The sequence below is a fragment of the Denticeps clupeoides genome, chromosome 19 (genome assembly GCF_900700375.1).
Source record: "Denticeps clupeoides chromosome 19, fDenClu1.1, whole genome shotgun sequence".
Classification (NCBI taxonomy): domain Eukaryota; kingdom Metazoa; phylum Chordata; class Actinopteri; order Clupeiformes; family Denticipitidae; genus Denticeps; species Denticeps clupeoides.
Window position 1 is genome coordinate 14392587 of NC_041725.1, and position 26494 is coordinate 14419080.

Sequence of the window (26494 nt, forward strand, 5' to 3'; positions counted from 1 at the left end):
GTGTATGAGAGGATGAGTGTGTATGAGAGTGAGTGATGTGTGTGAGTATGATGAAGATGAATAGGTGTGAGTGAGATGTATGTGTGTGTGTGTGTGTTTCAGATATGGGCTATGTTGCCCAACACTATTATCAGTCTGGACTGCAACTTCAAAATGGCCCAATAGTGTGAGCAGTTCATCAGCCAGCTGGCCTGTTCCCACACCAAACAGAGTGAGAGAGAGAGGGTGAGTGAAAGAGTGAGTGAGTGAGAGTGACAGAACGGTAGAGGGATAGAAATGCAGAAAGGGAGAGAAGGAGGACGTGCCCGAGGCACCTTCCTGTAGTCATGTTTTTATAATGCCTGCTGCTCTGCACAAAGAATACCCAGCAACACTCATTCTATCAGTGGTGGGAGGGGGAGGAGTGTCAAAAAAGGATAGGGTGGAAAAAAAAAGAGATGCAGTGAGTGGAAATAGCTGAGACATGAAATAAAAAGGAAACAAAAAGAGGGGAAAAAGAGACAAAGAAGAGAGGACATAAAAGGAAGAAAATTGGGAACACAAAAAAAAAAAAAAAAAAGAATGGTGGGGTGTACATGAATATGGCACATAAATGAATATGGCACAAAAATGTTTAAGTAAATATATGAAAATACATATATATGTGTGTGTGTGTGTGAATGTGGCTCCCGTTCTGTTCTTTTTTCTCTACCTCCCAGCCTTCATCCTTCAGGTGAGAGAAGTTTAGCAGTACAGTGTACTGTGTACAGTGTACTAATATTCTGCCCCGTTCACATATTTCTCTCATGTGCACACACATACACAGTTTATATTTATATTTGTGAAACTGTAAAGAAAGGGATGTGAGTTTGCATGCGTGTGTGCACGTATATGATACTATAGCATTTGACACTATAGCAACTGTGTTGTGAGTATGGTGCATGCAGTGCTATGGGACAGAGGCAATGGCTCTGCAGCAGCTGTCAGAGTAAAAGCTTTGCTCATCTCTCACTGCTTATATCGTGCACACACACACACACACACACACAAACACACACACACAAACACAAAGGATATTCAGACATGCAGTCCTAATTTTGGACACCAAAAGCACAAAGGGCCGTATTTTCTGAGCACCGAATGCAGGGCCGGCCCACAGCATAGAAAATATAGGCAAATGCCAATGGTACCGTCCATCCAGGGAGCGGATGGATGACATTCGACTCTACTCTGTAAGAATGGACATCACGGGAGCCTGCTTTTGCCTTGCATAACAGATGTCTGCAGGGGGAAGTGTGACATTCCTGTGTTGATGGTTGTACATGAAGATTCGACACCTCTGTTTTACATGTCTTTTGTCTGACGGTTACGTGTGAAGTATCAGCCGTCAGGACCGCCCACCCTCTTTGTCTTCCCCAAATGGGAGGCACCGGGGGCGTGACATCAGAAACAACAGGTTCTGATTGGTCAGTGACAACTTCCTGTAGGCCAGTGACAACTTCCTGTAGGCCAGGGGTATAAAAGTCTGCTCACATGTGGAAAAAGGACTTCTGAGCTTTCTTGCTCAGGGGTTTTTCCATCGGAAGCCGGAAGGCTTCTGAGCCTTTCTCTCCCCCTCTCTTTCTTTTCTCCCACTTTACTCTTTCTTCTCATTTTTATTTTCTCTGTAACCTTGGTACAGTGGGTGGTAGTAGCCTAGTGGTTAACACACTTGCCTATGAACCAGAAGACCCGGGTTCGGGTCTTTCCACACTACCATTGTGTCCCTGAGCAAGACACTTAACCCTAAGTTGCTCCAGGGAGACTGTCCCTGTAACTACTGATTGTTAGTCGCTCTGGATAAGGGCGTCTGATAAATGCTGTAAATGTAAATGTAATGTAAATGTAATGTAAATGGTACCTTTTTACATTCAATATTCACATGTAACTACAATAATTATTTACCGGTGTTAATAAATTAGAAACTGTTCATTTTTAACCTCTATTGTGCCATGCCTCTTTCTGCCAGGTAACATCAAATTGGAGTGGTTGAATACAGTGCTTTGTGTGGAGGGAGAAAGAGTTTTTCTACACACTCTATTCTCTTCTCCCACACCACATGGTCTTCATTGTTTTTACAACTCTCTACATTGTTATTAAGAAATAATAAAACACCAATAAGGAGGGAGGCTATTTAGCTCATTAAAGAACATGGATCATGAACTACAGTTTATATAATCCCAAAAATACATCCAAACCAGCTGTTCTTCCTTCAGGAAACCTCCTGTTTCTAAACTTCCCTTTCCTGCTTAGTCAGTGGTCATGGTATCGGAGGACTTCCCTGATACTCGCAGCATGATCTTTCCAACTTTAGACTCCTAAATTAAGTCATCCCACAAGAGGCGAAGGAGCCGGGAGCATGGGTGGAGATTTGTTACCAGATCAAAGCTTTCCCTCTCCTGGGCCTTCCGAGATTCAGTTATGTCTCTGTTTCTCTCCCTCAGTTACCCCACCAGTGGGAATTCAAACATAAACTCACATTTAAATTGGTTCTAATCAGCTGAAATCATGTTATGGACTGTTGCTGCCATTTTTAGTTCCTGTTCAAAGATTCCGGCTCTCGGGATGTAGAGCAGAACGGTGAACAGCTGATTTGGGATGCCCTTGTTCCTGCTTTGGTTCCAAGCAGAGGGAATTTGACTCAGCCCAAATATACGGTGACCCGTCTCTCACGCTGCTCCACATATCACATTTTTTTTCTTCTCCCATAAAACTTGACAGGGCCATGATGAATGAAATCCTGGCTCCTGAAACTGGCTCCTGTGACAGGCAGAGCTCAGCCCTAATCCCTCGCACTGCACAGTCCTCCACTAAAATCCCCATGATGGAGAGAGCCGGAGGGACATGCGGAGAGAGAGGGGTGATTATGGTAATTAAAGAGGGGGTAAACAGTGTGGGCCGGGTACTCCTGACTTTTTAAATGCTTAAGGGAGATCCATCCGGATTTCAGGACAGGGACGGAAGGAAAGAGGCTTGACGGCACACGCCCCCACATTATAATTACTTAATGAGTTCTGACAAGGCTGGGATCACTTGGCTTGACCGGAAACACAGGTGAAGTTGGCAACCTTTAGTCTGTGATTCTGCTGGTTTAATGTTGAGGTCCATCTCGGGAGAACAGTGGATAGAGATAAGCCCAGAAGAGCCGAGGATCAGCAGGACAGGACGGGGTGATGTTATGGTTAGTGGCTATGGATACTCTTTCCTGCTGCATCGCCACACCCAATACCAGACTGCATCATGACCACAAAGTCCGGGGAGGAAATGACAGCCAATGGTACTTTCCATTGAAATAAGGGGATTAAACTAATCACAGCTGCTATCGGGCCTGCAGTTAAAACCCAGCCAATCTCGTTTGATTACTATCAGTCTCCTCAGAGTTTAATTAAGAAATGTAGCAGATTGAAGAGAAAAGTGAGAGAAAGAGGGTGTTAAAGTGTGTGTGTGTGTGTATATATATATATATATATATATATATATATATATATACACACACACACACACACACACACACACACACACACACACACACACACAACACACACACACACACACACACACACACACACACACACACACACACACCTCATTATGGTCTAAGGGAAGTAAGGAATGCAATGTTCTATTTATCACCCTATATATTGTGTTAGGGCAACAAAATAGGTCCAGATTTACATTTCCTATGTTGCCATGTTCCTTATAATAAACTGTTTGTTATAAATATTATCACTCAATGAGAAACACTTTGAAATAAACTACTGCCTGATTTATTGAGTTAGATACAGGCTATAGTATAGTTTTTTTCTTGTTATAGGCCATTGTTTGGCATTATCACACACAGATTTAGTTTTGCATTGCTGATCAAACACTATCGTTTCCATTAATTCAAAAAGTTAATGTATGTCTGTTGAATGGATCATTTGAAATTTTTCAACTGTGGCACCCTGGTTTAATTGGATGAGTAGACCAGTTTTCACCCTTCCAGAGTGTCAGCTGTTAGCCCTACCTCCTGGCTGAGTAGTGCTGAAGCCAGTTTGTGGACGTCTGCGGTGAGAAGAGATGTGCCACGGATAACTTTGCTCAGGGCTGCCAGTGAGTGGTGGATCCCCTGGACGAGACGGACGGCGTTAAATTGCTCCAACACAACAAATGAAAGGACAGGCGAACTCTGGCTCTCGCTGGGAGGAGACACCTTCTGGTGGATCAGTGAGGAGCCCTGAGAGAGACAGAGAGAAAAGATGACCATGATCATGCTTACAGCAGAAAACAGCCCATCCTCATCTGCCCTTAAGAGTGCTTCACATCTGCTATTTGCATGCTAGGAGACTAATAGGAGACTAATTGAAGGCTAATTAGCTGCTAATACAATTTTGATTAGTGCTTTACACTTGGCAGTGTATGGAGAGGCAAGCAACTCTGAAGGATTCTGGTCAATGGGCATAGCATCATTATCTCATCTCCCTGGAATAGAACTGGACCATCCTCAATCCAGCAAAGCATGTGTAACATGATTCAGCTCATCCATGTGCCAGTTGAAGTATCGCATATAGGGTATATGCAAATATGGATTAGTGTGTATTTTGCTATTAAATATGCACATATTAAAGCATTAACATGATTAATATACAGATCAGTGACAAGAATGCAATATATATTTCAAGGCAGTTACAGTACTGTCATAAAAAGCGATACATAAATAATTTCAAACGTGAACAGATAGGGGGCACATAGGCTCCAATGTAGGGTGTGAGAGTGACAAGAGTGTAATAACAATAGCTATATAAAACATATTATTTAATATTTGTAGCGCTCAAAACAAATTAATCTGTTCTGAAGTGTTATTTGTATACATTAATGCATATTCTAGTTTAAAGACAGTCTTGTTTTCTGAAATACAAAGATTCACTGTAATGGATCTGATGTGAATGTGGTCACATAACAAAATATATTTCATAACAAATTATTTTAACGTTAAACTCAATATGATTTATAGTTCTCTCTAACCCATACTGATCGGAATAGTCAAACTTGACCAAAATCTTTATATTATAGTTTTTATTCCAATAGAGCAATTACCACAACATTAATGTCCATGTTAATGAGGCCAGAGAGGGAAAAGCCAAATCAAAAGACGTTCCTCGCAACAGCAGACGCCAAAAGCATTTCAACACACTCAGACAAAAAGAGACTGAGAGTGCTAATCCCGCTCATTCCAGCATCACCTCGGAGAACGTGAGGAGAGCAGAATTCAATTAGTACCAAACATGCATTTCAATGCATATCCCTGAAACAATAGCATGCTTGGCCATTGTGTTTCCACACCTCTGTCGCTCCCTCGCTTTCATGCTCGCTATTTTTTCCGCTGCACATTGTTTTTGTTTCCCTACATCTTTTGTATTTTTCTTCCATCTCCCATGCCACATGTAGCTGGAATGAGAAATGCTAATAGAAGGAATTATGCGGGGAGACAGGAAGGGACCGACAATTAATTAAAACCAGCAGGAAGCTAGGCATTCTGGGACATTCTTGAGGCTTGGACTCATCCTGTATAAAAAGAGTCATTAACACAGCGTCACATTTTACACAACAATTAAAGGGGAAAGGCGGTTTGTGCTGCTGCCATCACTCACAACAGCACAATGGTGACAAACATAATACCAGGAGCTGGAGTGGGGTGGGGGTTTACGGGCACAGACAAACACGTGTGTCCGGACCCAGAGAACTGGAAGTGAATCCATCAGGCAGGAGAGGGATGGCCTCGCGTGTTAAACGCGTGAAACGCTACGAGCTAAACAGTCCGGGCACTTAGATCTATCGACAGCCGACCTGATGGATCTGCTCTCAGAGGCGTGCCGCCGACCAGTCTCTGTAGCACTCTTTGTATATTTGTGTGTTTGTGTGTGAGACAGCAAGAGAGAGAGAGAGATCCTTTTTTTTTTTTTTTAAGCGTGGTCCGTAGTGATGATTGCAGTAAAAACGAGACGTACGATATATACCCTTTCCTTCACGCCGTTCCCCCTTAATGCTCGCAATCTCCACCGTCCTCCAGCTCTTTCACACTGTCAAGTTCTCAGAGCTGCGAGGAGCCTGTAACATTTTTATTTTTTTCAGGAGTCACAAATATACGCCCGCAGTAGTTTGGAGCGATGGCCGTCACGCTATGATCGGGGGCCATGGGCAAAAGCATGAAGACGTGTGAGAGAAAGGGAGAGAAAAATAACTCCCAGGAGCCTCTTGCCAGATGCCAGACCTGACCACCGCTGACTACCACTGCTGCTGGAACGCAGGCAGGCAGTCATGCCAGAGAAACCAACAGTCAACACACACGCACGCACACACACACTCACATACACATATACTCACACGCGCTCAGAGTCAACTGCAACAACAGGAAAGATAAAAGGAAAACAAGTAATAAAAAGGAAATAAGGCATGTCGGGAAGGAGATGATCCACGGGTTATTGAACAGTGTAAAAATAAACCCCGTTTATCTAGTGACAGTTCAAAAGTGAGTGAGTGTGAGAGGAAGATGTCACCAGATGCCTGTCTGGCTGGACGTCGGTTCCGCACTCCTCGGAACCCTCCGCTGGTGCAGCAGCTCAATAATATTTACCATACAACCCACACGGGTCCTTCTTCCACAGCAGATGTAAAGTTGTCACCGGGGGGAGGGGGCTGCTGTGTAATGGCATCTCTTAAAGAAGAACAAGGCAGCTCTGGGACTCATTCTGAAGCTGATTGGAGAGAATCCTTCTTGAGATGTGTGTGTTGTGTGTAAGCATTCGTTTCCTTACTGGTGTTTAACATCTGTGATGTTCTAACTGGAGACAGCAGTAAAACCCCACAGGAGCACAGATTCCCATTTCCCAACCACTGGCACATCTGAATGGCCAATCAAGGGCCTTTTCACACGCCGCGAACGCATCCGAGGCAACCTTCACTTTTTAATGCCATAATTACGACAGCAGCAAAAATGGCCCGACAAGGCAAAGAAGCGGAGACGTCTGGGGGCCGCAAGAAAGAAATATCACAAAATGTTTTTTTGGCTGATGGCTTTCAGGCAAAACCGGAGAGAGAAAGAGAAGTGAATTATTTAGGACATGGGGCCACGATTCGGATGATACGAGAAGTGATGGTTTCTAAGCAACTGCACATACATCGCGTGTTACCAAGCAGCTGCCATCTGCAGGTCTGCCAATCAACAGGAAAGAGCGTCGGTAGCATCGGGGTGCCAGGGGACTCTCTCATCTCGCGCTGTTATTATGGGGCTCGACAGCATCGCAACTGCGCTCAACCTCCGACACCTCGTCACTGTCATTCCCTCTGGATGCCACGTTCGCTGTCATGACGCCGCCTTCCCTGCCATGAGTCACGTTGTTATGTATTCTCTGAATTCTGATGCGCCGCTGTCATACAGGGTCCTTGGCCAAGAAGGCGCAGCGGCATCTTTGCTTCCTGTGGCGGATCAGGAGAGTAGGCCCACTATCAATTCACCATCCAAACCATTTTTCCCAGAGCTACAAGGCTTAAAGCACATTTCCCATCACACATATAGTCACCTTTACCAATGTAAGTTGAAACTTGGCAGTATCAGATATACTTCTGAACAACCACACTTTACCACATAGTGTTAACTTACCCAGGGTGGGCCACCGGGGCACCGCAGCGCGCACACACACAGCCTTCACTCTCACCTACAGACAATTTTGAATCGGCAATCCGCCTAGTGTGCTTGCATTTGGATGGCGGGAAACTGGAGAACCCAGTGGAAACCCGCACCAACACAGTATGAATGCATGTAAGCTCCGCACTCACACGGTGATATCCAGGATCCAAACTCACCGCATCTATGTTTACTGATATTTGGTGTTTTAATTCCCTGCAATTTATATACAGAGCAGTATTGTTGGTGTTGATTTTAGCACATGCTGGGGCCCTAGGTAAAAATTCACAGCAGGTTAAAATGTTATATACGTTATATGGCTAGGAGTCCCAAGCAGTTCTGTAGATGAAATGACTTGTAGGAACGAAAGCGGTCCTACCTGGTTGAGCTTCTTCCACAAGTTCAGCACAGGGGACAGAGCACTGGACCAGACATCACGATCAAACTTGGAGCCGGCAGCTACGGACCTGCTTAGAATCCTCAACTGGGAGATCACCTAGGGGAGGTCAGAGGTCACTCAGTTAATCAGGAATTATGCAAAAAAGTGCATAAAGGTGCACATATACATCACATTCCAAATGATTATGCAAATATGTGTTTTTACAAATAAACTCATGGATAATATTTTATTGTGTCTCAAGACTCTGTGAAAATTATGTTTTCCAGGTGAAAGGAAGGACTGAAGAAGGATGTACCACATTATTAAGCAGATCACCATTTTCAAGCAATATGGGAAAGAAAAAAGAATATCTCTGCTGCTGAGCTTAATGCATGATCAGACATTTGTGGCTGATTCAGAGCACAAATACATTTGTGCGGAAAAAGGCACAACGAGGAAGGTTTCTGCCAGACAAATACATGAGGTTAAGAGAGCAGCTGCTAAAATGCCATTACAAAGCAGAAACCTGGTATTTGCAGCTGATGTAGGATCCACGAGTTATGCATAAACCTTCCAAGCAGAAACAGCTGCAGTGGGCCCAGAAATACATGAAGACTAACTTTCAAACAGTTTTTTCATTAGTCACACTAATGAGTGACATGCAACCCTGCACTGTCCAGGTGGATGGAGTGATAAATGGTTGGTGGCTGCGACATCAGCAAGAAAATGTTTTGGGCCGAAATCATGGGAAGAGAGCTGGTTCCTGAAGCAAGTATGTGGATTTTCAGACTGACCACTTCCATGGTACAAAAAGAAGAACTGTGCTTTAACAAAATCATCTTCATGCATGACAATGCATCATCTCATGCTGCAAGGAATACCTCAGCATCATTAGCTGCTCTGAGCATAAAAGGAGACCTCAACCCTGACCTATTGAGACCCTTTGGAGCATCTTCAAACAAAAGGTCTGTGGAAGGCTATTCTAATGGCCCATAGAGAAATTCAAGCAAAAAATATTTCTGTTCTTTACAACCTGAATAATGTTTTAAAACTTGTAATAATTTGTAATTGGAAATGTCATTGGCATGTTTGTTCATTCAACATTTGAATTAGACATAATGGTTGATTATTTGAAACTTATGCTGATTGTATTCGACTATTTAGGAAAAATATAATTTGTACAATCATTTGGAACATGGTGTTCTCTCCAGTTCACTCTCTCCTCCATTAATCTCTTCTGGTGCACCTTCAGCTCACATCTGCTCTGCCGGGAAGAGCATCTCAAAGAAGAAACCTGCGTTTTATTTGGGTTGGACCAAGACATATTGACCAGTGATGTCACCAGATGCTGAAGTTTTTTTACTTTCATTGTCAACAATGCTGTTTTTGAGCTGTTCTTTTTTCTTGTTGTTGCTCTGGGCTTATTGTGTCCATGTCTCTAAAGAGTAAAATTGCTCGTTTCACTCCATTGCATTTTCACAATCTTACTGATATTTTGCTAACAGGAGTGAAAAATGTACCTCAGCCTTCTCTTTTGACATGCTCTCAGATCAGCAACTCCCGTTCAGACCCCTAGGAACATAGCCAATTTCATCCGAATGCCAGTAATATCAAACAATCTTCAAACCTTAGACCTTATTTTTCACAGATGTTCTGAAATCATAGTCATGCGTGAGACACAAAATTCCCAATATAATGTATATATGGTGTTATGATATTGTGTATTAGTATGTGTAAGGGTATTCATATCAGGATATGAATTTTGGGGGAAAATATAATAAAATAAATAGCAAGCATTAAATGGCTGATAAGGTCTTTTTCAATGCCACTTCACATTTTGTTCAAAACTTAAAGTGTAGATAATACGTAGATCATTCACATACAGAAGAAATGGAACAAAGATGTGAGCCCGCTGTGAGTTAAGACCAAGAAGATGTTGCGCTGTAGGTCCATCAGCGCAGACAGGAACCTCGTCTCTAATTACGCTGCAGCTCTCAGATTTAAAGCCCCTGTCTGGTTGGACCTGCGCTTCTATTGAGATCTCACTAAATCAGCGGACACACAGGGATGTGTTTCTCCCAGCTAGACATACACACAAACTAGACAAGCTGACCGGGTTCACCGGAACACACACCCACAGGCACTGGTGTTCTATTACTCAGCCCTGTGGTGCATTAAAAATATACCACACAAAGCACACACACAGAAATAATAAAAAGCCACGCACAATCACATAAAACCGGGACATACACACCGCCACCCCTGGCTTTTTATTGGACCTCCACTAAATCAGGGACCTGCAGTTTGGACAATGATTAACGTGCAATGATATAAGATGCGAAATCTGTCGCAACCGCATAAACAAGCCTTTCCCAGGTAGGCAGGTACATTTAAAAATAAACAGAGCCGGCGCCGCGGCTCATTAACGTGTTTTTAAGCAAGGCCTGGGTGTGAGCGAATGCCGCTGCATGAACCGGCCCACGTGCATCACTCCACCTAGTCCACACTGACCCTGAGCTGCTTATTAGACCTGACCTCTCTGGGATTTGATGTACAAGAGTTTATCCATTTGTTTGTTTACTTGTCGGTGACATGTAAGGTGTGACATGGCATTAAGATGCCAAAGTTTGCGTGTGACCAAAAGACAAAAGCCACAATAACATGGCAAATGAGCCCAAAACACGTTTATGTGCAAAATGCCCAGATGCTTCATGCACACACACACACACACACACACACACACACACACACACACACACACACAGGGTTGGCAGAGAGAAAGTCAGACAGCGAGAGAAAATGATAGCTTCACTGTAATAGATCCTTTGCTCCATGCATGCTAAACACTTAACCTCAGGTACGGATTTTCATTCATTTCTCTCTTGCGCTGGTTTCAAGATAATGGTGGTAATATTTCAGAGGAATGGATGGTGCCCCCACCCCCCTCCTGACCCACGGGAAGATCTCGGGTCTCTCCATCATGTTCCTGCTCTCTGCGCTTTTAGTCAGGCGCACGCTCGGCCACCCTGTCCCTTCATTAGTTAACGAAACGCGCCAGGGTCCAGAGGCTGGCATATCGCTCTCACCTTTTATTACCGGAGGAGGAGTGTTCCATCCTCGCTGCAGCATCTCTGCCCCCCCACTAACAGGTGCACAGCTCCACGGCCAAGCACCGAAACACACAGGGAACGCTGCGGCGGCGGCGGTGGCCTGCACCCCCTGGCAAGAATGGAGGTGGGACTCGGCAGCTGTAATGAGCCGCACATAATCATATTCTCTTCACTTTCCCCTCAGCCTGTGTAATACTATAGCAAATGCATTATCAAACGCCATTATCCAATACTTATGAGCACAATATTTTGATATGGGGATATAAAGACTTACACAGAGTCTTCCAGTTCATAAAGCCTCCGTGTAACATTTTTTTTCTTTCATTATGCTATTATTGCACACTGTTCTAAAATGGTTAGTGTTTCAGCTTTTTTAGTGTAAACTTTTGTAAAGTTCCTGTGACAGATATCAGTGCCTTTGTCATATCTTTTTGCATGCCATTTCACGCTGAAATGCACCAGCCTTTGGCTGCATCTATGCCGCCTCACACAGCTAGAGTGTTAATTTCCAGTGACATTATTCATGCATCGTTATTTGCTCTTTGTTTCACAAGATCCCATTTCTCAGCTTCTGTAAACTACACTGGCCCCAGTAATTGCATTAGGGTTATGGACTAGTAAATCCTGACACGTGTCTAATGTATTTCAGCCAGCTGCTTGCTCTCTCGGCTTCTAATAAGCCTCCTGCTCGTCAAATATTGCCTTTTAATTTCCATTTGATTACAGGATCGTCTCTGGTGAGCCATACTTTGAGTCGTAGGAGTGACAGAGTGAGTGGGTATAAATGAAAGGAAGGGGAGTGATGTAGAACTACAGTCACAGGCTACAGAACTCAGTAATGGATAAGAGTTCATTCAAACCTGAATGCAAAATAAAAAAAGGACACACATGGATGGCTGTAATGACCTGTAATTCATTTGAAAGAATATTAGTATACTGAATTCATTTAAAAATTAATAATAAATACAAATGAAATTGTGTTTCATCACACTATTCCATATCAGAAGTCACTTCAGTAGCCTGAAATGATTCTAATTGTCATAAATCCTGCAATCTGAACCTGAAGAGAAGACAATAAAACAATACTTAAATAAGAAATTCCTTGACACAGCCTTTCCTGTTCAACAAAGGAGAAACTTATGTCTGAGCAGTCTCTTCTTCCAGGCTGTCCAGTTTGACCTGCACAGGGGCTTTTCCAGGGATACTGGGAGTCACAATGGGGAACCCCACAATTGTCTGGTACACAATGGAGGCTCTCTGGAGGAACGGCACAGGCACACTCCTCATTTGGCACTGCTCCCTGCGTTCCGGGCCTTTTCTTCCCAGTCGGCCATTGGAGACTGACCTGTGATGAATATGCTTGGAGCTGCTCTGACCTGAGCCAAGCTGATGAATTCGACTGGACTTACGGAGGTCTAAAATGGCTTCCCGTGAAATCGAAGCAGCAGAGCAAGAAAAGCCCACGATGAACCAAGCAAACTCTCACTTTGTGTTATATAACAGTGTAGATATGCTGTGTAGTAGTGCATGCTGTCTTTTACACACAGCACTATCATCAGAGAGGTCAAACAGGGCCACACAAAGGAGAAGGGGATTGTGGTTAATCTGGCAGAGAGTTGGAGATGGCTCCTGTATAGGAGACAAAAACAATGGCACATTTACACAGACAAAATAGAAGTGCATCAATAAAGTGTTAAATAAACAACTTCAGTGCTTTTTTGTCACAAATTCTCCAGTCTCCCTTTACTACTTTCCTGACAACAATATGGATGTTCATTTTAAATGTTTCATGCCAAAACTGCCCTTTGTATGTCATTTACATTGGCAATGATGTTAAGATAGAGAACCACCAGTTCAGAGTTTCTGACATGGTGATGGCAGAGGAGGTCATAACAATTATTGAAAAACAGAAAAGGAATAAGGTGCAACAGTCTGTGAGACAATTAAGACAATTTTTCTCATGGCTGCCCACTAAGGTAATAGGATAAATGCAGAGGACACATTTCATTGTGTGCACCATCTAGTGTGCTTGTTAGTGAGTGTAATGACAATCACTTCACATTCACCTCTCTTAAAAAAAATCACCAGGAATGATACTGCAATGGTATGTCATCATTCACAAGCTTTGCACAAATGAAGAATGACAGACACATTCACTCTGGTATCTACAGGCCATATGATTTACATATTTTTTTTGTCACAAACCATTCTGTGATGTTCATGTCCTGTGGATGAGGGTATCATGATCCTGGAAGTAACCACTCTGATCAAAATAAAAATGTTTGATATTTATTTAGGAGAAATATGATTTGTAGTCAACCCTTTAATCTAAGTGGAGAAGTGGACTCAAGCCATGTCAACAAAAAGGCTCATTTAATTTTCCAACCATGTTTTATATAACCTCTTAAAAAAGATGTAATAACCTTTAAGTATTTCAGCCTCATGTTTCAGATGGCTTTGTGGCTTTTCGACCAATAACAGGTCTTCAAAACACTTGCCTAAGTTTCATTAAACAACACCGCAGTCATTTTGAAGTAAAATGCTCATTATGCATAATGAAACTCGTTAGGCTGCATGAGGTCATTTGAAACACAGGCCTGCTTAAAGATAAATAGAATAAGCACTTCTCGATCACATTCTTTTATTTCTAAGTCTATGTCTGACGATCTTGTTATTATAACTGCCCATGTGGAACACTTTACCCGCACCAGTCAAGTTTTGTCAACTGAATTACAGGCACAAACTCATGAGAAACTATGTTCCCACAATGCATGATCCTCCAAGAATGACTGCAGAGGAATCTAAAGTGGCTCCTTTGGACACTGTCTCATATGCTTAGTGCTATTCACTGTAATGCTGGCATTATACACCAAGATCCACTGATTCACAGAGATGGGAAGTAACTAAGTGCAAATACTTTGTAATTGTACTTAAGTCCATTTTTTGGGTATCTACTTTGCTATTTATTTGTGTGATAACTTTTACTTCGTAGATTTTAGCATGAGTATTCACACTTTGGGCTCGCTACATGTTCAAATCAGAGTTGTTACTCTTGCTTTTAAATGGCGTGAAAATCTCTCTGTAACGCTTTGTTCACAGATGTAAAACTTTATTTTTTTTTACCTTCTGCCCTCGCCGTCATACGTCATCATAGTCAGATGACTGAAACACAGCTACTGGTGCAAGACAATGAAGCTAAAGAGAGTAAGAGGAAACCAGGTGGCAACTCGGTGGCATTTATTGTGGTAGTTAATTTTGAATACTTTTGCTAGCAACACACATACAGACACAACTCCATGGTTAAAAATATTCTGGTACTGGTGGTAATATGTACACCTTACAAGAGTCTTAAGATAATTCCCTAAAATGCGGATGTTCGTAAACTTTCTGATATTAAACATTTTCACACCATGTTTTACAGACAGTCATGTAAAGTTATACATACGGTTTTGGCGATTGGATACTTACCTGTTTTTTAAAGAGACTGCACAAATTCAGCTTTAAAGATCACACCACTGGCTGTGTCTCTATTTGCATACAAGCTTTTAAACACCATGCACATTGAGTTTGCAATCCCTCAATCTTTTACAGCAGTTTTATGTTTTGAATGCGTTCAGAAAAGATTTGCAAAGTTTTTTTTGTAACTCATTTCACTTCATGTTTCTCTGCTTGCACTTTTTAAAAGGTGGTTTTGTCCATTACAACGCTACTTTATACTTTTATACTTTAATTATATTTTAAAGCCTGTTTTTTTTTCTTTATTAGAACTTGAGTAAAAAAGTTCAGTCAACTTTTACTAGAGTCTTTTTAAAAACAGGTACTTGAGTAAAGAATGTGTGTACTATTGACACCTCTGCAGATTCCCCCCTTCTCCAACTCCTTGCGTCTGCTGCTCCCGTTAGATGGATCAGCCAGTATGGCTTTCCGCACAATTGACCTGGTAAAAGTTTTAAGGTAGATGCTGATGTAACCCTCTTCATTTACAAAGGTTTGGGACCGGTACAAAAAAACACATGGTCATGTGTGTCTCCAGTGGTTGGGTTGCATTGATCCCTCTACTCGTACCAAATTACAATCACTGGCATCGTAGTCTTCATCACAGTCAATAAAGTCCATCATCATCAAATACTTCAACATCAGTCACTCACAATCAGCAGTCACCTATCTCCTGTTTGTTCTCATACATTATCATTGCTGATGCTCCAAACCATTGTCATCTGGCCTTGATGTTAAGTGGCAATATGTTAAACTGGCTTGCTGTTAGGTCTGCACAATTAATCGCATTTTAGTGATGATCACAATTTTGGTAGCCATGATTGAATTAAGATGATTGTCTGCGATATTTACATTTGAATAAAAGGATCTGCTGCATATCAAATAAAGCACTTTCTCAACCAATAGTCAGCCAACCACGAGGGGACGAACAAAAGCATAGACTGTATAAAGTGAGACATAATGTCAGGATCAGAAGGTAACAACATACATAGAATATTGCATTCAGCAATATTGCATTCAGCCTCTCAGCATGCGCCAATACTGCCTCCATATTTGGACTGGGTTGCAAAGTCATTCAACCGAGTCGAATGCTGGACTCTTGTGCCACATACGGCAGTAATAAAGCGCAAACAAAGAATCAATTCATAACATGTCATAAGTAGGATTTTATTTTATCATCTTGTATGTTATGGAAATTTGTGTTAATTTTTTTCACATTACAGACCAGAGCGTTGGTCTTCCCACCCCCACCCCATAGGAAAGGCACAGCTTCTGTTCTGACACCTGTATATTGCAATTGACAAATCTATACAAAATGTCTCTGTTTATGGATCTGCTCTGTCTATAGTTTTTTTCCAAACAAGCAGGTAAATGGATGTTTATCTTTCATATTAAATCATTTTAAAAAGTCTTTTTTCATAATGACCTGACAGTCATCTCAGTGGTGGCCTAGCGATTAACTTTCACTTTCATCTCTTAAGCCAGAAAATGCTGATTTTTATCGCAAAGTAGCTTGTAGTATGTTTCTGTTCCTTGTAGTGTGAGTCTTTTGTACATAGGCTTCTTTTTTAATTTGTTTGCACTTTATCATTGTACTCTGCAATTGCTATTTATTTTTCTTAGCCCTTCAAATTCAAATTTTATTTGTCACATACACAGTCATACACGGTATGATGTGCAGTGAAATGCTTTCTGCAACTGCTACAGACCACAGTATTGCAAATGTTGCAAGTAAACAGTGAACCAATATTGAACCAATATGCAAATATTGCAAACATAACCAAGTATTACACTTTTACGTCTTTAACATAAAATATGTGTAACTGGTAGGGTGAAGGTGTGCAAATGAGTTACAGTTTTTTACAATGTTTAAGAAAGAAGAAAGAGCCATAAAAGAAAGAGCAGTAAGGGCAAAGTGATTATGTCTTGGGTAAATCTTATTTTATTATTTATGAGTTATTTTTATTTGTTCTTCACTTATTGTTTGTTTAAAATAGACAGTGCAATAAATTGCCTTTTCAAAAAACAATGAATAATCATAAAAACAATGTTGATAAAATTAATTGTGATTATCATTTTGGCATTAACTGTGCAGCCCTACTTGCGATGCATTTACATACATGTATATAGTGTCACTTTAGGAAGCTTCACTAGAGTCAAACTAGAGCCTGTCTAGTTTTTAGTTGGTCAAGGTAATTACATTAAATATAAGAAATATAAAATTAAAAATCAATAGAACCAAAGCGTAGCAGGAGTGATGTTGAGAGACTGAATGTTTTGCCATATGCAATGTGTTCTACTTCGTTTTAGCAGTTTGTACTGTAAACATCAGCATGTAGCTGTGTTTGTGTTCCAGATAGTTCCATGTGCGCCGTGTGTTTGGGAGATAAACACCACAGAAAACATAAATGTGTCGCTAATGTTTTTAAGCACACATCTATCTCACAGAGGATGTTTTTACTGGCAATTACACTGGAAGGCTGTAGCACTGCTGAGTGGAATTACACCATATCTTACTATAATGCAGTGACGGAGAGGGACTTCTCACGAAAACAGCGGTTAAATAAAATGACACCCTGCACAGATGTGGGCACAACTCCTGCTGTGAATCTCCCGCTGTTGTTTTTATCCAGGGCAAAGCACATATATAAAAAATAAAAATCTATAAACGCAACCATTTTGCATTCATAGAGCATTAACAGTGCTGTATGACTAATATGCTCAGTTCTATTGACCCTGATCCATACAATATCATCGAGCTGTACATTTTCTAGAACCTTACCAGTGGTGAAATATATGATCCCAGCAGAAGCTGGTGTTGTGATCATGGTGGAGCTTGATAACAAAAGTAACAGAATTACAGAAGACAGGTTCCGACTGATTAAATATGATGAGTAGGTCAGATCTGTTATCTCTGTAATCATCAGAAGATAAGAGAAGAGTAGCAGAGCACATTATATGCCTATACAAACACACAGTTTTAATGTATTCATGAGATTCCCCATTTATACAGTGTTTTGTTATGTTCTTCGCACCAAAAAAAAGAGCTGTGAAGGCTTGTAGATGCCAGAATAGAGCTGATCACTGGCATCACATCACAGTCGACTTCAGACAGAATGCTGCCTCAACGCTGCTGCGATAATAACAGGCACCAGCGGAATCTCGAGTGCTCCAATTGATTCAGAGAGTGAATAAAAAGTTATTCACGAAAGTGATTCCCCCCCACCCACTTCCCTGTTTCAAGCGATGAGCAGAGAGTGTTCATGGAAGGCAAGCTTTAATTAGCTTAAGATTTAGCATGTCTATGGTAGAGGTTAAAGGTTAACAATGGGGTCCCATGATTCCTCTCTTCCAAGCTGCAGAAAATGAAACTGCCTCCTGACAAAACCATAATTATTTTAGCGAGAAGGATCTGATGTGCCCTGTGAAAGACTGCGGCAGAACATTTAAACAAATGCTAATGCCCGGATTTCACCGGTCCTCATTATGACACAGAGATGGGGAGTTTATTAAATTGTTAGCTCGCAGTTTAGCGTGACCGAGCAGGCCCAGAGGAAATTCACATCTTCCTCTAGGCTCTCTGAGAAAAGCGTGAGCGGCAAAGCAAACTGCTTTATATTCCACTGCTTCATCCCATGCTGACACAGCAGCTACTGAAGACGAGGTGCAGCACCACGCTCAGTACTGCTGCTAATGAAAGGCACAAGGTCACGGCAGTCCGGTAGGTAAAAAGCAGAGGTAAGGGCTGGGGACGAAGCTGACAATGTTTCAGATCTAACAGTAAAACAAAAAGATTTCTGAATAAGAATAAGATTCATACTCTGTTTATTTGAGGGTCAAAAACAGCTGATGGTTTCCAGTCAAATAAATGTTAAAAACTGGCAAAACACACACAAAACTGCCCAAACTATAATGTTTTATTCCCTCTTGTAACACTGTAACTTTCAAGAATTGCAGTGAAAAACACAAAGAACAACAAGAATCCCAGTCCACATGTGCCAACTGGCTGTGAACAACATATGTTAAACATCACTTGTCATTTGAAATAAGGGTAATGATAATATAGCTCTTTGCAGCGTCTTATTTAATTCATGATTGGATGCAAAGTTAACATCAGTAACTTAATGAGTTACATAGTGGTATTACATGCTAGGCCAGTGCTATATTGTAATACTTCACAGCCAAAATTGGGTAAAATACACAGTAACAAGTAATATCATGTGAGAAGGAGTCTGATGAGGAATGGCTGTGGTAATAAGTACTAATAGTATTAGTAGTATTGACCGCATTACTGTAGTGATCACTTCTACTTCAATTGTCATGCATTTATTTAATAGACTAGACAGTCAAAACGACTCAAAACAAACACCACAAACAAATTGGTGGAATAAGACCTTTGTGTTTAAATCTGCTATATTGGCTATGTTACTGTTGTACAGTAAGTTGGCAGAGTGCATTGTTGAGTCTAGTGTAATATGTAGTAAGTAATGTCTATGTAGTACTATGTCAGAAAGTCAGGCCAATATTGTCTAAAAGACAAATGAGAAAAGAATAATACAAGAAGATAACAGTGAAAGTGTGCTGCTTGTCAAGGTCTTATCCTTTATCCTTTTAGGTTCACTTTGGTGATTCACCCAATCCTCATTCTCTATGCACGACAGAGAACAAAATTCAGTGGAAATGAAAGTAAAAGGTGGAAATATGACATGCTGAGAGAGAGATACAGTATGAATGGCATTTTCAATTTCCCTCCTGCTGTGGTTAACAGCAGTGCAACTGTCCCCCAAAACAACTGTGTGTCTATTAGAAAATCACTTAAAATGACACAAAACAAGCCCATGGTTCCCAGTCCACTAGAGACCCTGTGATCATTTCAGTGTCCCAAAGATCTGATAGTTTCAGTGCTCACAGAGCATTTCAACATTTAAAACGTAGAGAGAGGACATAATGGATGGAGTACTGAGATTTCCATCTGAATCAAAGGAAATAAATAGCTCTGTAAGACACAGGGTGCACAGGTTTCCACAGAAGCTAATTACAATTTAGGAAATGAGATTCAGACCCAGAATGAGGTATTAACACCAACACTAATAGCTCATCATAATTTAGGATGTGCGAGACGAGGCTTAAAATGAGACGTTAAGCTAACGCTTACTTGGCATTAGCCCTGTAGCTGTCAGAATTGCCATGTCATATACCATGTCAGACCAATTTCAAATCCCTAAATAAGTCCAACCAATCACTCCTATAATTGGGCTGGTAATGAGTCCTTTAATTGCATCTTGACAAACCTCACATAGAGGGTGTGGTCAAACAAACTGGCCATGGTGTGTTATTGAGGAGTCACCTTAAAAGACAAAGGGAGATATTTCTAATACAGTTAAAGTAACATATACCAGTTTGCCAAGCAGAATTCTGGAATTAAAGTGCTGATTATCTATCTGCAATTTTGGTTCAGTAAGCAGGCGTGGTTCTGCGATGACATGAAGTCGGTCTGACGTCCCCTGTGTACAAGAGGTATTATCCCTATGGCCTCCAGAGTATCACAAACCACCGAAGGTCCATTTACATTGGAGGAGTTGTCCCACAGTTCCCAGAAAACACATTATCTGATGTTCACCCCATAGGAACTATTATTATAGTTCTAGGAACACCTGTTTTGGGGAGCAAATTTAGGGTCTAAACCAGCACATTATTTATACTGGGCGAATGGGTGTCAGTGTTCCATATATCATTGAATGTTTTTTTAAAAGCTGGATACAAAGGAAGTATGTATGTCCGTGTGTGTGTGTGTGTGTGTGCGTGTGTGTGAAACTTATGAAACTACAGCAGCTCATAACATTACTAACCAAAAAAAGAGCTTTCTCCCTAAACTAGTGAACTAGTTCCAGTAAGTGCAGATAGTTTCTCTTCTCCAAGGCAGTGACTTTTTTGTGTTTTGAATTCATTTCTGTAAAAAAAAAAAAATACTAATGTGACATAAGGAAACTCTCTTCATGTGCTCTTGTATAGTGCTTTGAAAATCAAGCCCAAAGTGTGCATGTTTTCTGAGAGAAAGCAAGAAAGAGCAAGGAATGTTCAACAGTCTGGTCTTCCTGTGTCTCACCATCCAGGACAGTGTCTCTCACCAAGGGAAGCACAGACTAAACCCACCCCTCCCCATTCCAGACTTTGATGATGTGGAATGTCTAAACTCAGCACTTTACATCACCTTTGACCCCTCACGCATAGCCCTACTGAGAAATACACAAGTACATACTCTTGTGCACATGCAGCAGGAAGCGTAACATGCAGGATGTTACACTGGAAAAGGTCCTGCTCCTCACCTCATCATTAACATTCCTTTAACGCATATCCATTCTCTTATTAATGTGCCCTGCTGGGTCATGGGTTAGCCGTACCTGAGAGCTGATGATGCGCTGTGACGAGCGTTCGATGTTGGCAGGCAGGCCGAAGAAGCTCGGCCTGTCATCTTCTGGAAGGCTCTCAATAATGCCGCGGTAGTCCTGAGGAAGGCACAAGACAGAAATACACAAATTCTCAGACAGGAACCTTTCAGACCCACTTTGCCATTACACCTGCACAGAGTTTTAGCACAAACACACACACACTCACAGATATTTTCTCTCACACAGATCTCAGCCTTTTCTTCAGGTAAGTGACACAGAAACTGGGATTCTAGAAGCTAACATCACAAGAGCACTCGACAACACTGACAGGCAGACAGAGTGTGTTTGTGTGTGTGTGTGTGGAAACTTTAGTGGTATATCACTTCAGTCTGTAGTAGACAGGGTCCTATCTAGGGTCGTGCTGTTCCTAGTATCACTGTGCTCTGTCAGAAGCTTCCGATACCATGTAACAGGTTCAAGGATCACTTGTCACCAACAATTGTGCGGAGGTGCACAGTCCTAACACACAAATAAAACCTCTGTGATAACAGAGCACATACGATAATACCGCTGGTCATGTAACATGGCAAAAATTGACATTTAGATATAAGATATAAGACATAAACAATAAAGAAATCTGATTGAACATATATAGTGAGTAAGGCCACACAAGTCAGTATTGTCCATATTACGAAATTAAGTCATTAAACCCTGAAATTAGAGGAGCATTTTGTGCATTCATATTCAGTATGAACAGAAAGTATTCAGACCACCTTACATTTTTCACTCTTTTTTTATATCGCATCCATTTGCTAAAATCATTTAAGTTAATATATTTCCTCATTAATGTACACATAGTACCCCATATTGACAGAATTGTTGAATTTTTGCAAAAACTGAAATATCACATGGTCCAAAGTATTAAGACCCTTTGCTATGACACTAATATATTTATATGATTATATGGTTGATATATTTTATGGTTCTACACCTTCATTGTAGACCAGCTGTGTTCGATTATACTGATTGGACTTGGCTAGGAAAGCCACACACCTGTCCATATAAGACCTTACAGCTCATAATGCATGTCAGAGCAAATGAGAATCAAGAGGTCAAAGGAACTGCCTGAAAAGCTCAGAGACAAAATTGTCAAGGCACAGATCTGGAAAAAATTCTGCTGCACTTAAGGTTCCTAAGAGCACAGTGGCCTCCATAATCCCTAAATGGAAGATGTTTGGGACAACCAGAAACCTTTCTACAGCTGGCCGCCCGGCCAAACTGAGCTATCGGGGGAGATGCAGTTGGGAGATGGGAGAAAGTTGTAGAAAGTCAACCATCACTGCAGCCTTCCACCAGTCAGGGCTTTATGGCAGAGGGGCCTGACAAAAGCCCCTCCTCAGTGCAAGACACACAAAAGCCTGCATAGAGTTTGCTAAAAAAACCTGAAGGACTCCAAGATGGTGAGAAATAAGATCTCTAGTCTGGTGAGACCAAGATAGAACTTTATTGCCTTAATTCTAAGCGGTGTGTGTGGTTACACCCAGGCACTGCTCTTCACCTGTCTAATACAGTCCCAACAGTGAAGCATGGTGATGGCAGCATCATGCTGTGGGAGTGTTTTGCAGCTGCAGGGACAGGACGACAGGTTGCAATTGAGGGACAGATGAATGCAGCCAAGTACAGGGATATCCTGGACAGAATCCTAACACAACAATACTGTGACCATTCTTGAATGGCCCAACCAGAGCCCTGACTTAAACCCAATTGAGCATCTCTGAGAGACCTAAAAACGTCTGTCCACCAACGTTTACCATCCAACCTGCCGAAAAGGAGGAATGGCAGAGGATCCCCAAATCCAGGTGTCAAAAACTTGTTGCATCTTTCCCCAAAAGTCTCATGGCTGTATTAGATCCAAAGGGGCTTCTAAATAATGAGCAAAGGGTCTGAATACTTAGGAACATGTGATATTTAAGTTTTCCTTTGTTAATAAAGCTGCAAAAATGTCAACAATTCTGTGTTATGGGGTCAATATGGGGTGCTGTGTGTACATTAATGAAGGAAAAATGAACTTAAATTATTTTAGCAAATGGCTGCAAATGGTCTGAATACTTTCCTTTCCCATTGTAACATGAATATAATAAAATAACAGCCCTTTAGCAGACTTTGTGTATTATGTGTATTGTTAGGCGGTATTGTTATAAGGTGTGTATGAGTGCTCACCAGTATGCTGCAGGAGTTAGGCAGGCTGATCTGTGATGGGAAAGCGCTGCCCCTCCTGCTTCTACTGTTTGAGGAGAGGAGACGTGAGCTAAAGAACTGCTGCAGGTAGGAGCGCAGAACCTGCAGGTCACAAACGTTGTCAACGCGCCCGCCATATATGGCATTCTCCAGCAGGCCGTGAACAAATTCCCACTGGAACGTCTTGCCACCTTCCACACAAACACACACACACACACAAAAAAAATCATTACCATTATGGGCTTTGGCTGTAAAGAAGTGACCTTCGCCATCTGTCCTGCAGAATTTTGACAAACTGTCAGGTCTGAATTTTGGTCAGTCAAGTCATTAAAAATGACCTGCAGCACTGAGATCACCATCGGAGGTGTATTAAGATCGGGGACCAACAAGACACACCTTCAAACAGCCGGTCGATGATGTCAAAGCCGGCCCGCAGGTCTGACAGGGAAAACTCATAGAACTTGGTCCAGCCCTGTAGCCCAAAGACACAATATCCCATTACAGACACAGAGGTGAAGTATTAATCATTTTAAGATGTCATAGCCCTTGCTACAGGCATTAGAAATCTGTAGAGATCAAAAGAACAGATGTAATCAGCCAATATATGTAAGTAGTGTTGAGTGCAGTAAAGTGCTTTTTCATGAGTGCCTTTTTCCCCTCTTTTCAACATCAAGGCAAATATGACTGATTATTTCTATATGTAGTTATCACACTTTGAAGAGTCTATATTACAATTGTTGTATGAAATATTATTGGTAATGATTTCTAGCAACACCTGGGGCAAAAGGAACTATAGCATGTAGTACTTTAATTCATCCAGGCTCTGTGACAGGATGACAGAGCATCTGCACATTAGAAATCAACAGTATAATAATCAATCCAACCAACCATCCATTCATCAATCTATCAATCCATCATATTAAATGTTAATCATTGCAATAAAATTATAAACACACAGAATATATTGTAATGAAATCAGCTGCATTTTGTTTACTTCTAGTCCAAATTCATCCTGGCCAGAGGTAATGCCTACATGAAGATGAAGATGGGCAGTGATAATGACATCACTCAACACGTCTAGATTTCAGGCATGCAGAGAGTGTTTTGGGGGTCTTAAAATGTAATTGAGATAAATGTGAAAGGTGTAATTAATTTGATTTTTTTTTCAATCCACTGACAGCCGTACATTTTAAATTAGTTGAATGTTGTTAATGTGATACTTTCCAGTATTTGCTGAACTTTTGACTTGCTTTGGGAATAATGTACATGCATAAACATACAATGGAAAGGCAAAAACCTTGCCCAAAATCCAGACCCTTCTGTCACTCCAAAGTCACGACTAGGGTGCTTCCTGGCTGACAGTTCCTCATCACGTTTGAGTTTGTGTGTGTCTCACAGACGGGAGTGTTTTGATTGCGATTAGAGGCTGTTTGTCTCTAAGTGCTTCAGTGTGCGCCGCGTTTAACAGCAATCGCCTGATTTGAGTGCCGGTGCAGCTTCCTCCTCAAACCTCAGAATACAACAAATCAACAACAATAACAATGACAGTGGGAGCATAAATGTGCGCTCAGAGGTCTACACGGGGACGTTTATGCAGCAAAAATTACCTGGAGCTGAACTGAAATTACTCGTTTGATCTTGCTTAGCTCAAGTCAGCACCTCTTCATGCCTTCTCCAGCTGCACTGGATGTTCAACCTGAGTGTTCTTCTAGGAGATCTGGCTAATGGGTCTCATTTTATAGTAAGACCTACATTTACACTGGTATGGGTTACACAGCAGATTCAAATTTTAACTAATAATCAAAGCCCAAAGAACATTAAATTATGCATGGTGGAGAGAGTACAAATCCGTGAATGGAGCTGATGAAAAGAGAGTGATCTGATCATTAATCTCACTGTGTGAGAATTCATATTAGTTTCATGCCTGTAGATCAATGGAAAAAGTATTACAGCTTTAACTAAAGTGCTTTTAATGTGTGGAATATGTGGAATAAAGCACATTACTTGCACTGAATAGTGGCACTCCTGGCATGGAATTAGTATTGAAATTAATCACTTGGTAATCAAGACCTCTGGGCTGAATTCAGGGACTCAGGCTATAAGCCATTTTTCTTCCATTTACTCAGAGAGAAAATTTTTTTGAAAGTGTTTTTCCCATTTTAAAGTGAGATCAAGAGGTCACGCAGACACTGACCCACACGCTGCTTTCAAACGCCACTCTTCGCCAGCCTGGGGAGAGAGTGAGCATGCCAGCATAGATGGCACCGCATGCGGCACGCCATTAATGTGACTCACGACAAACACGAGTCTACACGAGTGTAGAGAGGAACAACAGAAGTGCCTTTCTACCAGCAAAGAGACAGGGAAGGCAGGTTATTCTGTGTGATGCTGAGAAATTAATGTCTGATCATGTTCCAGTGAAAGGTATGTAATTAACCAGTGGCCCTTGTGGTTGCTGGCATGAATGCACAACTGTGGAAGAAAGTGGGGGGGTAGGGCAGGGGAGCAGTTAATTAATAACGTTGAATCCTTCAAAGCTTTTGCTCTCAAAATATTTTAATTGGCGACTTAATTATCTGCTCGGTCCCAAGCGCATACACCACGTTGTGACAGTCGCCGTCTCTCGAGTGTGTCACTTTAATTGTGTTTTAGTTACACACACCAGTGAAAGGGAGAGTACAGTATGTGTGCGTGTGTGTGTGTGTGTGCACTCACACGATCCATGCCTCCACCAGAGTTTGGATGTGTAACTTGACAGCATCCCTGAGCCCATACATCAGTTCTAAACATTAAGGTGTTCACAGTCCTGGTAAACTTGCAGGACTAGTGAGCTAGTGAGACAGTTGAATACAGTGTGGTAAATGTAGGGCAGCAATATGTTACTGTAACATTCCAGAACGGAAATAATATTACAATAACTAATTTTTTACCAGAATGCAATTAGTTTGACCTGCAAAAATTGATACTTGTTGTTTTATTATTATACTTTATTTGAACTGTGTAATACGCTATTTTTTTCTTGGTTGTGGTTGACAGGTGCTGAAAGAAGGTTTTCATGCTCATCTATTTCAGCAACCAAAAATATATTTAACAAAATTTATGGTGATGTCCAATTTGTAGAAAAGATGCACACTGATAAAGCCACCCTACTCCAAGTGAGCCGGACATGTCCAAAGCATGTACGGGTTCAGGGACAGGGCGG

General features: G+C 41.5%; 1 protein-coding gene across 8 annotated transcripts in view; it reads right to left on the reverse strand.

Moving 5' to 3' along the window:
- dync2h1 (dynein cytoplasmic 2 heavy chain 1) overlaps positions 1-26494 on the reverse strand; it is a 110477-nt gene that overhangs the window by 10049 nt on the left and 73934 nt on the right. For 7 of the 8 annotated variants that reach the window (XR_003743174.1, XM_028961658.1, XM_028961663.1 and 4 more), the window contains 5 exons: positions 23689-23764; positions 23275-23483; positions 21067-21171; positions 8061-8177; positions 4025-4234 (listed from right to left, as the gene is read on the reverse strand). Coding sequence is in view for 7 of the 8 variants with exons in the window: in XM_028961658.1 (XP_028817491.1) it covers positions 4025-4234; positions 8061-8177; positions 21067-21171; positions 23275-23483; positions 23689-23764 (717 nt within the window). In the remaining variant the exon portion in view is untranslated. Of the gene's footprint in view, positions 1-4024; positions 4235-8060; positions 8178-12573; positions 12800-21066; positions 21172-23274; positions 23484-23688; positions 23765-26494 lie in introns of those variants that run through there. The other variant, XM_028961662.1, reaches the window with a different exon arrangement.